The sequence below is a fragment of the Anabrus simplex genome, chromosome 13, assembly GCF_040414725.1.
Source record: "Anabrus simplex isolate iqAnaSimp1 chromosome 13, ASM4041472v1, whole genome shotgun sequence".
Lineage (NCBI taxonomy): Eukaryota > Metazoa > Arthropoda > Insecta > Orthoptera > Tettigoniidae > Anabrus > Anabrus simplex.
In genome coordinates, this window is record NC_090277.1 from 44,027,383 (window position 1) to 44,041,512 (window position 14,130).

At 39.2% G+C, this 14,130-nt stretch overlaps 1 protein-coding gene across 1 annotated transcript in view; it reads left to right on the plus strand.

Moving 5' to 3' along the window:
* The window catches only part of LOC136884962 (HEAT repeat-containing protein 5B), a 390,022-nt gene that overhangs the window by 234,191 nt on the left and 141,701 nt on the right, over positions 1–14,130 (plus strand). The window contains exons 7-9 of the mRNA XM_067157308.2: positions 2,087–2,247; positions 3,437–3,686; positions 8,335–8,478. Of these exons, the coding sequence (XP_067013409.1) occupies positions 2,087–2,247; positions 3,437–3,686; positions 8,335–8,478 (555 nt within the window). The remainder of the gene's footprint in view (positions 1–2,086; positions 2,248–3,436; positions 3,687–8,334; positions 8,479–14,130) is intronic.

Genomic DNA, 14,130 nt, shown 5'->3' on the forward strand with positions numbered 1-14,130 from the left:
TTATGGCAAGCCCGTTGAGGATCAGTTTCCTAAATAAAAGATTATTATTATTATCATCATCATCATCATTATTTGATGGCATTATTGTATTCACTCCAATGGGAATGTGGATAATGCACATATTTACTATTTTGGGTAAATATATACTTTCCTTCATATTTTTGGGTCATTTTCTCACCAATTTTAAGTCATTTTTTAGAATATTTAAATTTTTTATAGGTAATTTTTTTGGCTTTTATTAGACTACCAAAATCTGGGCCCTGCGTATAAGTAAAGAAAAGGAACAAACAAGTGAGAAATCAAGTCATGTAAATTAGAGTTCTGTTTAACTGATCTTCGCTTATCTGACATTCTGTTTCATCCGACACAATTTGCAAATTGTGGAAAATTTTGTGAAGCAAGAAGGAGTCAGAGAAGAATTCTGACAGTTAAGAAATTAGCATGGAAAACATGGGCAATTTGTTGCCTTTTCTGAAACAAATACCTGGATTTGCAGCTGCAACAGATGAAGACCTTGGCATTGTTAACATTGGTGAAAAGAAAAAGAAGAGGAAGAAGACATAATTGAAATTTGCTTTACGCCAACATGGATTTTATGGCGTTAATGGGACAGGAAAGTGTTAGGCGTGGGAAGGAATCGACCATAGCCTTGATTAACCCAGGAGGAGGCACACCACGATCTTTTCGGCCGCAGCAGTATTTGTTTGTTCATTCCCTCACCTCAATCATATCATACTAGGAGATGCAGTGTTGGGTGGCACATACAGCACCGTCAATCCCTCAGTTGTGATTGTGTTAATATGGTGATTGAAAGTGTAAATTAGTGGTCCTTTCGACTGTACGCATCCTGTGGCATACTGAGCTTCTGACATTTATTGTATTGCTTATTCCTGTATTTTGATTGTTTTGTTCAGTTAGCAGATTGCATCTTTAACTTCATAATGGATCAGAAAGAACAGGAAAGAATAAATAAACTTCTTGAATGCATTGAAAAGGAAGAGACACAAAACGTAGCACTAGCAGGCCTACAAGAGGGTTGAGTACTGACAGCACTTCACTGTCATCCTCATTCCGTATTATGATCACTGGCCTCAAAAACATCTTTATCTGCTTCCTCTTCCAAAACATCCATGGAATTTTGTCTGATAACATCTTAAAAATACCTCCAGCGAAATGCACCCTGTTCTCTTGCTAGTGCTTCATTCCATGTCTCCTCCTTTTCAGTGTTCCCGAGAAGTTTGTGTGTTCTTTCCTGTTCTTTCTGATCCTTTATGAAGTCAAACATACAATCCACTAACTGAACAAAACAATGAAAATACAGGAATAAGCAGTAAACTAAATGTCAGGAACTCAGTATGCCACAAATCATTTGTATGAAACGCAGAAGGAATAACCTCCTCCGAAAAAAGGAACATAAATAAACAAGTAAATGTATAAATTGAGAAATATACAACAATGAACTGTGATTGCTATCTATGAGTAAATACAGTGAACGTGCTTCTTACTTGGAGGCTGTGGGTTCGATTTCTGGCCAGGTTGGGGCTATTTCCTTGGATCTGAGAGCTGGTTTGAGGTTCATTCAGCATATATGAAAACAATAGAGGAGGTATCTGATGGTGAGATAGCAGCCCTGTTTTAGAAAGCTAAGAATAATGGCTGAGAGCATTTGTTGTGCTAACCAAGTCATCTCATAATCTGTAGGTCTTTGGGCTGAGCAGCATGTCACTTCTCAGTCCAGTCCTTCAGGGCAAAATCCCATCCATTTCTTTTTTTCCCCCATATGTGGTGGTGGTGGTGGTGGTGGTGATAATGATTATCTGAACTGGAATCTTATTTTAAACAGGTAAATTGTATAATGGGTTAAGCCCTTGTTTTCTCTTCTTTAGGTTGTGAGATTGATTTCTGGCACACTCCTTGAACCGTTTTTAGTGCTTCATTATGAGAAACAAACATTGCTAGATTTATTGGCATGAATAAATAAAACCTGCACACTTCAGGGAAGAATTCTCTGAAATATTCCTACATCCCTTAACCATTACTAGTATATTATGTTTATTTGAGTTCTTATTGTATCTTTCCCTTGCAGCTCAGCAGAACAAAGGTTACAAGCCCATCTCATTGGAAGAAGCTCTTGGAGTACTCATGTCTGGCTTTCTTAGAGGAGGTATTGGCTTTTTGAAAGGAACGGGAGAGATGATCAAAGGCAGCTCTGGAGTCAATCGGGAAGTGCGGGTCGGTGTGACGCATGTGAGTATCTCCATTTCTTTAAATTAATACTGGTATGTACATGTGTCAAAAACCATTTCATGGTTTGGCGAATGGCCCTCAGATAATACTCTCAACCCAGTTATGTTAAGTGATGACTATGAGATCTAGGATTACAATATACAATACATCCGTTGGTGTCAAGATATGGCAACCCCATCACCACTGCAGGTAGCCTCCCATGTATAGGCGCATAAACCATTGATGTAATTGATGTGAAGGAATGCTTCTCAGGCACTGACTGTCTAGTGCAAAGCAAAGCACTAACACGAAGATCCTCAGTAAGCCTAGCAAGGTAGTGGTAGAATCTTCTATCACAAACACAAAACAAGCTTCAGATGTCATTGACAGAGGTAGAAGGGTCTTGTGCACCACATATGGGTAACTGTAGTTGGTCAACGATAATTAAATAAAGTACAGTTTCTTTTTTTTAAAATTTTGTCCTGCTCTACTGATTCGTCAACATTTTTATTCATAGGGAACAAATTCTCTATCATAAAATCTTGTGTTTTAGATCATAGTGCCATTGTTAAAAGGTGCATGATTTTGGTGAAACGGTACAATACCAGAGAGGTGGGTATGTATTACAGATTTGAGAAGAATATTTTCAGCAATGGCAATAAAATGGAGGAATGAAGGAAACAAAATTTATGTAGATTTAATAAAAAATAAATTCTTTGTGTACTTCAACTAAGGATGAGAATGGTAAAGAAGTTCATAATAACATAATAAAAATTTTGTTGAATAAGATAATCATGCCAACGGCCATAGCCGTGTTGAAACACTGGATCCCGTGAGATCTCCGAAGTTGAGCAACACTGGGCGTGGTCAGGAGTTGGATGGGTTGCCACGCGCTGTTGGTGGGGGGGTAAGGGAATGGGGGAGCGGAAAGGAACTGGCCACCCTACCGCACGTAAACTCCGGCTCAGGAACACCTCTGTGGAGGTTCGGACCTGCCTTCGGGCAAAATACACCCTTACCTACCAAAGAAAGTGGAGGTGATCTCAAGTTCTTCCTTTTCGGTGATGAGTCCTAAGTGCGAGCCAGTTGGGTTGTTTATGCCTGTAAGGAGCTATGAATTTAGCTAAGAGGTTTTCCATTGGAAACCCTGTTAAGCAAGACAAAAGTATAAGAGAGAACCAACTGCATTCAATTGTGTATTTTGTTGCAGGCATACGTGATCTTCGTTCAAACCATGGGGAGTGTATGGCTGGAACGGAACCTAGCAGCTCTTCTGGCTCACATCTTGGACCTGGTAGCCAACCCCAAGGCAGCATCGTCTCATGTCGATGCCGTGTACTCCCGCAAGTGTATCAACTTCATCCTGCGGAGTCTCCTGGGGCGCATGTTGGGGGAAAAAGCTCAAGCATCTGCATGCAAAGACATAGCCCACATCATCATCAAACAGATGAATTCCATTGGTAAGTGAATGATCATACTAGTCAATATATTTGGATTTATCTACAATTTACCATTGAAAAACATCAGAAAAGGAGCACAGTACACTTTAACATTGATACTTTCATGGCCTGTACTTGTAGACATGATATGAACTTCTGGGCTTATGCCGTGACAAGGAAACAAGGTGAATCTCTTTACGTTTCATAGAGAACTGTGTTCCGCGCCTTCAGAAGAAAATCTTGACTGTTCACGAGGACAATAATGAGGGTTTGAATTTAAGCATGCTTTACCATTGGAGCTGTAGCGGTACGCTCATTCATCACCAGGTGGCTCGCTGTGTGCTGGCAGAGTGATAGCAATGTTCTCTGCAAAACGTAAATGAGTTTCACCGTGTTTTCTTGACACGACATAAGCCCAAAAGCTCATATCATGTCTACAATCACTGTATAGTCCGTGAACCTTTTCTTGATACCAAGTTCCGATTCAGCACTAGGGAGCTCAGGTATCAAGAAAAGGTTTGCGTACTATGCATGTTTCGGCCTTTTTAAGCCATCATCAGCTGCTCTGAAATGTAAAAAATATGAAACTTTATATGCTGTGAGTACAATTTACATTCTTGTAAAAATTTAGGGAAAAAACCCAACGTGAAAACATTACAGATGAAAGATTTAAATGTAAAAATTATTTTGGTCTTCAGAAACCATTCTTCTTAATAGATGTATGGCAAAAATTTTTGTTTCATGTAATATATTGGCAGCCAAAAATTTCTGAATTTAAAGACGTTGAAGTATGTCAAATGTAATGCCAGCCAAGTAGTAGTGTTGCAATTTGAACTGCCATCAAACCACCTTAAGAGGTGCAAAGTCTAAAAAAAATGAAAAGTCTATAATGAGTAATGAAAAGGTGATAAGAAAGTCGCAAAGAGAAGAATAACCTTATAACATAATAAAGAATAAGAAGATAAAATAAAACTCGCTTTCAGTAGCTCTGTATTTGCGTTACAAGAAGTTAGCATACTGGCTAAGCTATTACTAAGTCGATCACACGTCCGTCCTTGTGCCCGTGCTGGTGACGTTATCAAAGGAAGGCAGAGCGGAAGGGGAGAGGGAATGTAAACAATGCGAGTGAGATACTGGACATCTGCTTTCAGCTTCTACCCACCATATAGGCTGTTTCCAGTTTCCTCCTAATGCCTTGATGCTCTTCTTTACACCTTTCAGCCGTCTGTCCCTCGGTCTTCCTCTAGATCCCCTTCCCTTCAACTCCATTTCCAACATCTTTCTTGGTATTCTCTCCTCTCCCATTTTCTTAACATGTTCATACCACTGCAGCCTTGATTTTTCTATCTTTTACTGTAGGGGTACATCATTTACCATTTCCCAAACTCTCCCATTTCCTACTGTCTCTCTGAGCAATCTGTTTTTAAGTCTTTATATTCAACTGTACAGCTTCCTCCAGTCTTTTTTATTATCCACTCCGTTATTTTGTCTACTGTGGTACTCATGATTAATTCCATGAATACATTAGACTGGAGCATCTTCTCTATGATTTTCCTCATGCTGTCTTCCATTGGGTTGGCATTCTTGCACTCGGCCTGCTGTTGGTTCTTCTTTGATGCTGGCGCCATTTCACTATCACACTAATTACACAACACTCGAACAAAATATGAAAAAATTATTGATTACACTTTATTCCATGATACACAAATAGACGCACTGTGGTAAGTTACAGCACTGTCGCAATTGTTTTCACCTGCCAAATCACTTAAGGCTTGTTCCCTGCCCACTCCTTTGTTTCATGGCCTGCCTACTTCCTCCAGCAAGTTAGCGCTTATTCCACATCAGACGTTAGAGATTTACTTCTTTGTCTGAGGTCCTAAGTGAACTTAAAGACATCATATCATGACAAGATCATAACCATAAATTTTGTTATTATATGTAATTTAATGTTACATATAACAGATAAAGACAATGTTGCAGGAATAATTATATGTTTTAGGTATCACATAATCTTTTTAATTTTTATTTGGCTGAAGATGGCCACTAAATGGCGGAAACTAGTCCCAAGACTGATGTAATATCATTTACGTTATAACTATAATGGATTGTCATTATATCCGATTTTTTGTAAAAGTCAGGGAAAACCCCACACACACATTAAAATCGGTATGAAACAATAATTGTTTTGTTCAAAACTTGCGTTTTTACAGATGATATCCACACTACAGCATCGCCTATCCTTACTTAACCGTACTCTATGTATCATAAAAACATATTCCAAGTGCCAGTAGAGAAATTATAACATTCCCACTATAAATTTACATGAGAATAGCCTCTCTGAAATTTAACCAGACGCAAGAAAATATAAAGTAACCTCTGAAATCAGTAATGCACTCTGCCATATCTTGTAATACATTCTTACTTAATTTCAGCGTAGAGCCTCCGTGGCTCAGGCGGCAGCGCATCGGCCTCTCACCACTGGATACCGTGGTTCAAATCCTGGTCACTCCATGTGAGATTTGTGCTGGACAAAGCAGAGGCGGGACAGGTTTTTCTCCGGGTACTCCGGTTTTCCCTGTCATCTTTCATTCCAGCAACACTCTCCATTGTCATTTCATAGCATTTATCAGTCATTGCTAATCACCTTGGGAGTGGCGACCCCATTGTAATAATAGCCTATATGGTTCATTCATTACACCCCTGACCCGGTCAAAGACTGGAAAACAGGTTGTAGGTTATCATTATCATTATCAGTATTAAAATGAAGCGATCGTTTACTTAGCCTTCATTTCTGATGAGTTAACAACTGCTATCGACCACGTTATTTACGTATTTGTTATGAATTTTCTTTATGGAACAGCAGTCGACGGGTATTACTAATCGACTTCAACATTGCCTTCGAATGTCGAAGAGAGAGCTCGCAAGCGCACATAGTCAGTAAACGATACTGAAGGTTGTATTTTGTGGCAAACACTTCAGTGTTCTTACTCAAACAGCATCACCTAAACTAACTTAACCACGTATGTACCATGAAAACATATATCCTGCGCCAATAAAAAGTGATAACCTTCTCGCTAAAAATTTACATGGGAATAGCCTTACCAAAATTTTATCAGACACGAGAAAATATAATCTAACTTCTGAAATCAGTGATGCACTCTGCCATATCTTGAGATATGTTGCATTCTTACTTAATTTCAGTGTACCGGGCGAGTTGGCCGTGCGCGTAGAGGCGCGCGGCTGTGAGCTTGCATCCGGGAGATAGTAGGTTCGAATCCCACTATCGGCAGCCCTGAAGGTGGTTTTCCGTGGTTTCCCATTTTCACACCAGGCAAATGCTGGGGCTGTACCTTAATTAAGGCCACGGCCGCTTCCTTCCAACTCCTAGGCCTTTCCTATCCCATCGTCGCCATAAGACCTATCTGTGTCGGTGCGACGTAAAACCCCTAGCAAAAAAAAAAAAATTCAGTGTAGAGTAGTACAATTAAACAATCGTTTACTTAGCCTTTATTTCTAATGAGTTAACAACTGTTATTGACCTTGTTATTATCTATTTATTACAAAAACATGTTTTCCTCTTTCATTTCTGATTTTCTTTTCGGAACAACAGTTGATGGGTATTACTAATTGACTCCAACATCGCCTTCGAATGTCGATGAGAGAACTCGCTAGTGCATATGGCGAGAAAACGATACTGTACCAAAGATGATCTATCACATTTTGTAGCAAACTTTTCTGTTTTCTGATTCAAACAGCATCACCTAACCTAAGTTAACCGAACTATATGTATCATGAAAAACATATTTCAAGCGCCAATAGAGTAATTATAACCTTGCTATAAATTTACGTGATAATAGCTTTTCTGAAATTCAACCACACACGAGAAAATATAAAGTAACCTCTGAAATCAATGATTCATTCTATCATATCTTGAGGTGTATCCCATTCTTACTTAATTGCAATATTTAGCATTAAAATTAAGTGATCATTTACTTCAGCCTTTATTTTTAACGAGTTAACAACTGCTATCGGAAGTGTTATTTATGCATTTATTACGGAAACATGTTCTCCTGTTTCATTTCCATTTTTCTTTACGGAACAGCAGTCGATGGGTGTTACTGATAGACTCCGACATCGCCTTCGAATATTGACAAGAGAGCTTGCTAGTGGACATAGCGAGGAAACAATACCGAAGATGATTGATAACATGCAATATAATAGCTGGGTGCATAAATATCAGTAACGGAAAAAATTGTGCACGCTTAATCGCTCGTAATAACAGATGGGTCAATGATAGGGCTCTCACTGTAACCGAAGGATAATACACAGTTTAATACACAGACAACAACTGTCATTATAGAGGGGTTCTTATTATATGCTGCACTCACTGTAGCAGACATCTACTGTATTAGTATAGATTATGAAAAGAGATAGAATGTTGCCAGGAGGCCACATTATAAGTACTACTAGATTCTCTTGCATTCCAACTGGGAAAATTAATTCTACTCTTGTCATAAATCTACTAACAGTGGCCAGGATAGAATTCACAATTCTGGGGACTAGGGGATCCCTCAACCATCTACACCTGCATTGTTGTAGTAAGGTAACTAGATATGTATGATAAGTTGTTTATACGTCTGTTTGAGATGATTGTTATTTTGTATTGTAGACTTCAACCCAGAGAATGCTAAAGACTGCAACCAAGAGACCCTATTCAGTCAACACCTGCTAGTCTGTGCTCTGCAAGAAACTGGGAGTTTGGTGCTCGGCCTAGGTACTACAGCTTCGAGCCTCATCTCTGACCCTAGCCTTAGTAAGTAAAAATACAGTTACAGATTCTCAAGAATACCTTGCATTTCCACTCCATAACTCTTCTTTCTAGACTTTGCAGGTATGTACAGGATTTCTGTTATTTTAGAACTGCAAATAATTTCATTGTCATGGGAAATGTTTAAAATTCTGTAATACCTACATCTAGATTTCAAATATTCTCTTTTTTCTTCTTCTTCTTCTTTTAGATAGAATATGTTTTTCGTTTCATCCGTGTACTGCCTAGATATTTGAGTATCTGACGGGAATGTATGGTAAGTTTGGTTCCATTATTTTGCAAGTGCAAGTGATACGATTTTGTATTGACATTGATATGAATTTATAACTGTTACGTTCTTCAGACTGCCGAAACTAATTTTGAGCAATACATTTATAAATTACTTTAAAAATAAAAACATATGGTAAGAGTATAATACTTGAAAAAAGAAACAACTTAATTAAAATAGAATGACATGTTTTGTTAATAAACGTAGGTTTTCTTGGCTCATTGTATTAACATAAAGAAATTGCGTAACTGGTTTAAAGCCACTATATATATTTATTTAATAAAGCCCAGCTTTTAGCCAAATTGCACTGGCCTCCATCGGGGCATGTAAAGTTCTGCCTCCGACAGTGAGCAAAGTAATTCTTCAAAGGAACGTGGAAGTCATGACCATACTATTCACGGCACAGCGCGACAATCCTTGAGTCCAGTTAGTGGGGTAGGCCGTGGATAGTACGAGCATGACTTCCACGTTCCTTCGAAGAATTTCTTTGCTTACTGTCTGAAGCAGAACTTTACACGCCCCGATGGAGGCCAGTGCAATTTGGCTGAAAGCTCGGCTTTATTTAGTAAAGAAATATATATAGTGGCTTTAATCCAGTTACACATTGACATGTTTTGTTCTTAAAAGAACATCAGATTATATTACATCCCATTAAAATCTTAGAAATCTATAAATATTTATGTTTTTCTGTTTAACACAATGCGGACCGGTCCCGAGAAAACTCGTGTTTGCCTAGCCGAGCGTTGCGGACCGGTCTCGAGTTATCTCGTGTTAGCAGCAGACTGAATTTTAGTGCTATCTCTTGAGATATACGGGAACTATTTGGAGGTCAAGGGTGATAGAAATCTGTTATGTATGGTTCTCCACACTCGATAGTCACATTTCTTTTCGAGTATTCTTCATATCATAGATTTTCCTTGCATTTCTTGACAACATATTTACAAAGTTCGAAGAAGTAATAATAATAATAACTTAAATGTTTCCACCTTTTCAATACAATATATTCACAAAATTACAAAATTATACGGTACTAGTTTCGACCCATCTAGGGGTCATCATCATCAGCCGTATGGGTCGAAACTAGTACCGTATAATTTTGTAATTTTGTGAATATATTGTATTGAAAAGGTGGAAACATTTAAGTTATTATTATTATTACTTATATATTGTTCAATACGGACCAAAAACATGAAATTCATAACCATCAAAGTTCGAAGAGCCATGCAAGATGGCAGCGCCCAGGGATCGCACGTGTTTAGACAAAGATGAAATTATTTGCGAATTATGTGCTGATGCATGCTCCGAATATCTAAGTGATGCTGAATATTTAGAGTTCGATGATGAAACACCTTCTAACAGAAATGTTTCAAGTGATGAGGATATAGTCTTATCTTCAAGGTGTGAAACTCACGTAACTCAGAACGAGTCTGATAATTGTCTTACGGGTGTAAATCTTCTAAATATTGTAAATAATGTAGTGTTTTCTGACAACTGGGTTATGGACAACAGTGAACCTAGGCTAGAGGATATTGAAGGTGCTCCTTGTATAAAGGTATGGCCTAATGAATCTGGAAACATAGGACAAGTAGCAGGACTTATGTTTGGTGAGGAATTTTTTCAGTATGTAGCTGAACAGACAAAGTTATAATATGAGCAGAATTCACATTCTCATAACGTATCCCCTAAAACACTAACGTGGACTAATGTCACTAGCAGGGAAATTAAAAAAATATTGCTCTGATAGGGCAAGTGAAGAAATCATGTCTGAAAGATTACTGGCCAGCCGATACCCCAATAAAAACCCATATTTCCATAAACTATGAGTTGAAATAGATTTCAAAAAATACCTCGCATTTCAACAACTATTCAGGAAGGGCACTAGAAAAAAGCACAGTAGTCCTTCAAAAGCTAGTGAAGTTCTGACAGTTTATTTGAATGCATGCACTCCAGCTTGGAGGTAGTTAGAATGTGGCCGGGAACAGGGCTGTGCATGGCGTGAAGGGCACCCAGTCCGCAATGTGTTAAATACTTAGGAACTTGAAATCTGGAACTTATATTAATGAAGTCCTCTCTTCTCTCCACTGTAGCATGAAATGAGAGGTTTTGAAAACATCGTATGTTATCATATGTTTTCTTTTTCAGGTAATTTATAAATTTATTACTCAAAATTAGTTTTGGCGTACTGAAGAACCTAACAGTTATAAATGAATAATAATGTGATGTTTCAACGGCCCATTCTTGTAGACAAGATATAGGCTTTTGAGCTTATGCCATGTCAAGAAAACAAGGTGAAACTCTAAGTTTTGCAGAGAACATTGCTCCCCGTCTTGAGAAGAAAATCTCGACTGTTCATGAGGAAGACTTCTACAATTATGAGGGTTTGAATTTAAGAATGCTTTACCGTTGGTCGCCAGCTTCGTGGTGTAGGGGTAGCATGCCTGTCTCTTACTCGGAGGCCCTGGATTCAATTCCCGGCCAGGTCAGGGATTTTTACCTGGACGTGAGGGCTGGTTCGAGGTCCACTCAGCCTACATGATTAGAATTGAGGAGCTATCTGATGGTGAGATAGAGGCCCCGGTCTAGAAAGCCAAGAATAAAGGCCGAGAAGATTCATCATGCTGACCACATGACACCTCGTAATCTGCAGGCCTTTGGGCTGAGCAGCGGTCGCTTGGTAGTCCAAGGCCCTTCAAGGGCTGTAGTGCCATGAGGGGCGGTTGTTACCGTTGGTCGCTGTAAATATGCTCATTCATCACCAGATGGCTCGCTCTATGCTGGCACAGCACTAGCATTCCAAGCGGGAGCTGATGACACCATTAAACTCCAATTAATATATTCCATCACCCCATGTGTGCGTGAGAAGTAACAGAGGGGGTCATCAGATGAATCAGGGATGTATGTGCTAGAAGAAATAACTAGAAAATAATAAGTGCAACAAAAGACACCCAGGATAGAATAGAACAGAGCTGAAGAATGGAAAGAAAGTTTGTGGAGAAAACCAGAGGATGATGATATTATGAGATGGCATGGGAGGGGGCATAATTGGTGCACAAGTTATGAAAGTATGATATTTAATACATAGCATGGAATGTAACGTCTGATGATGTGGAATGTACGTATTCGGAGAACACTGAAACAAAATAACAGTAGTGAAAGGATAGGGAAGAGAACAACGTAGTAAATCCTTAATAGCTGGCAACCTTGTATTACTTAATTGATAACCTCTCCCTGTTGAAATTGTTAGGATTTTTACATATTTCCAGCTTCCTGTTCATCAGCAAGTTACAGTCAGAAGGCGAGCACCTCATCCGTCTGAGTCACTCAGCCCGACAGTTATAAATTATCTTCCTTTTGTTGAATGAGGCTATGTTTGCCAGTGATTTATCGAAATGCATTATTTGTAAAATATAAATGCATTTTATTGCATATATTTTGGAAATAGTTTTCTTTATCCCCATTTTTTCCAGGCTTAAACTGAGAATCAAGGTGCATGCAGTGACGGGTCTTAGAACATTTTGTGACACGGCAAAGGTTGGCGTTTCTGAATTACCAGTTGGCGGTTAATTCGAAATCACGTAATTCGAAGTCTGATTTTTGCGTCCCAGCGACTTGTAGAATAAAAAAAAATAGAGCACAACTAAGTAGTATTGTAGTGTAGTCGTATATTAATTACCTTATTGTTGTGTACTATCCCAGACAATATATCCCTTTGTTCATTTATTTTTTGCAAATAAGTTATTTTATTTTTTAATTTAATTTTTTCCTCCCCGTAAAGAATGGCTAAGGAGCGCGAGTGTACTTATTGTGGGTGTGGTGAGGCATTGAAGGGTATGAGGGAGGAGTTGGAAAGTTTGAGGGAGATAATTAGGATTCTCACAGAAGACAGGAAGGAAGATAGGACTCCCTCAAACAATGTACAGGTTACAGTAGGTGTACAAGAGGGAGGGGAAGGAAAGGGAGGAGTTGTAGAAGACAGGTGGTCTAATGTTCTAAGGGGAAGGAGATTGCAGGCTAAGGGCTCTATTCAGGATCAGAATTCAGAACAGGTGTCTGTGCGAAATCAGTACGAGTCACTCCAGGTAGAACAACAGAGGGAAGATGAGGGACAGGGAACTGTTGCTGAGATGCGTGGAAGTAGGAGGAAGGGAAAAGGTAGGAAAGGGAAATGTAGAGTAGAGGATAGGAAAAGACAGGTGGAACAGGGTCATGGGAAGGAGAAAAGGGAGGAGGAAGTAGCTTCTGCAGCAGTGAGAGAAGATAGGGCTGACCAGGAGGGGAGGTGATCAGATGAGGTGGGGAGGGTTGAGGCTCTGGTCATGGGGGATTCCATCGTTAGACACGTGGGGAAAGTGTGTGGAGGAAAAGGAACCAGGGTAGAATGTTATCCAGGAATTAGGTTGAGGCAGATGTTGAGGAAAGTAGAAGAGAGGGAGGAGGGGAAGGAGAAGGTGGTAGTGTTTCACGTTGGTACCAACAACGTAAGGCAAGCTGATATAAGTACCAACATAGTTGGAGATGTGTGGGATCTGGTAAATGCAGCACGGGTGAAGTTTAAGAAAGCGGAGATTGTTATTAGTGGAATACTGTGTAGGAGGGATACTGACTGGAGGGTGATTGGGGATTTAAATGAGACTATGGAGTGGGTATGTGGGAAACTGGGAGTGAAATTTCTAGATCCTAATGGGTGGGTAGGAGATAGGGATCTGCGCTCAGATGGCCTTCATTTAAACCGCAGTGGTACATATAAGTTAGGAAATTTGTTTGGAAGGGTAATAGGGAGGTACATTCAGGGAAACGGGATGGCCTAGGGAGCGGTGATAAGGGAACAGGGAACTGGAAATCAAGTAGGGATGACATAAAATTGTTAGTGTTGAACTGTAGAAGTATTGTAAAGAAAGGAATAGAATTAAGTAATTTAATAGATATATATTTACCAGATATTGTAATAGGAGTTGAATCATGGCTGAGAAATGATATAATGGATGCAGAAATTTTCTCACGGCACTGGAGTGTGTATCGTAGAGATAGGATAGGAATGGTGGGAGGGGGAGTGTTCATTCTGGTGAAAGAAGAATTTGTAAGCTACGAAAAAGTTAAAGATGAGACACATGAAATTCTAGGTGTAAGGCTCATTTCTAAAGATAATAGGCAACTTGATATATTTGGAGTGTACAGATCGGGAAAGGGTAGCACTGACGCGGATTCGGAATTATTTGATAGGATAGTCAGCTATGTGGGAAACGACATGGAAAGAAATGTGATTGTAGCGGGAGATCTGAATTTGCCAGATGTAAATTGGGAAGGAAATGCGAATGACAGGAAGCATGATCAACAAATGGCAAATAAGTTAATATGGGAAGGACAGCTGA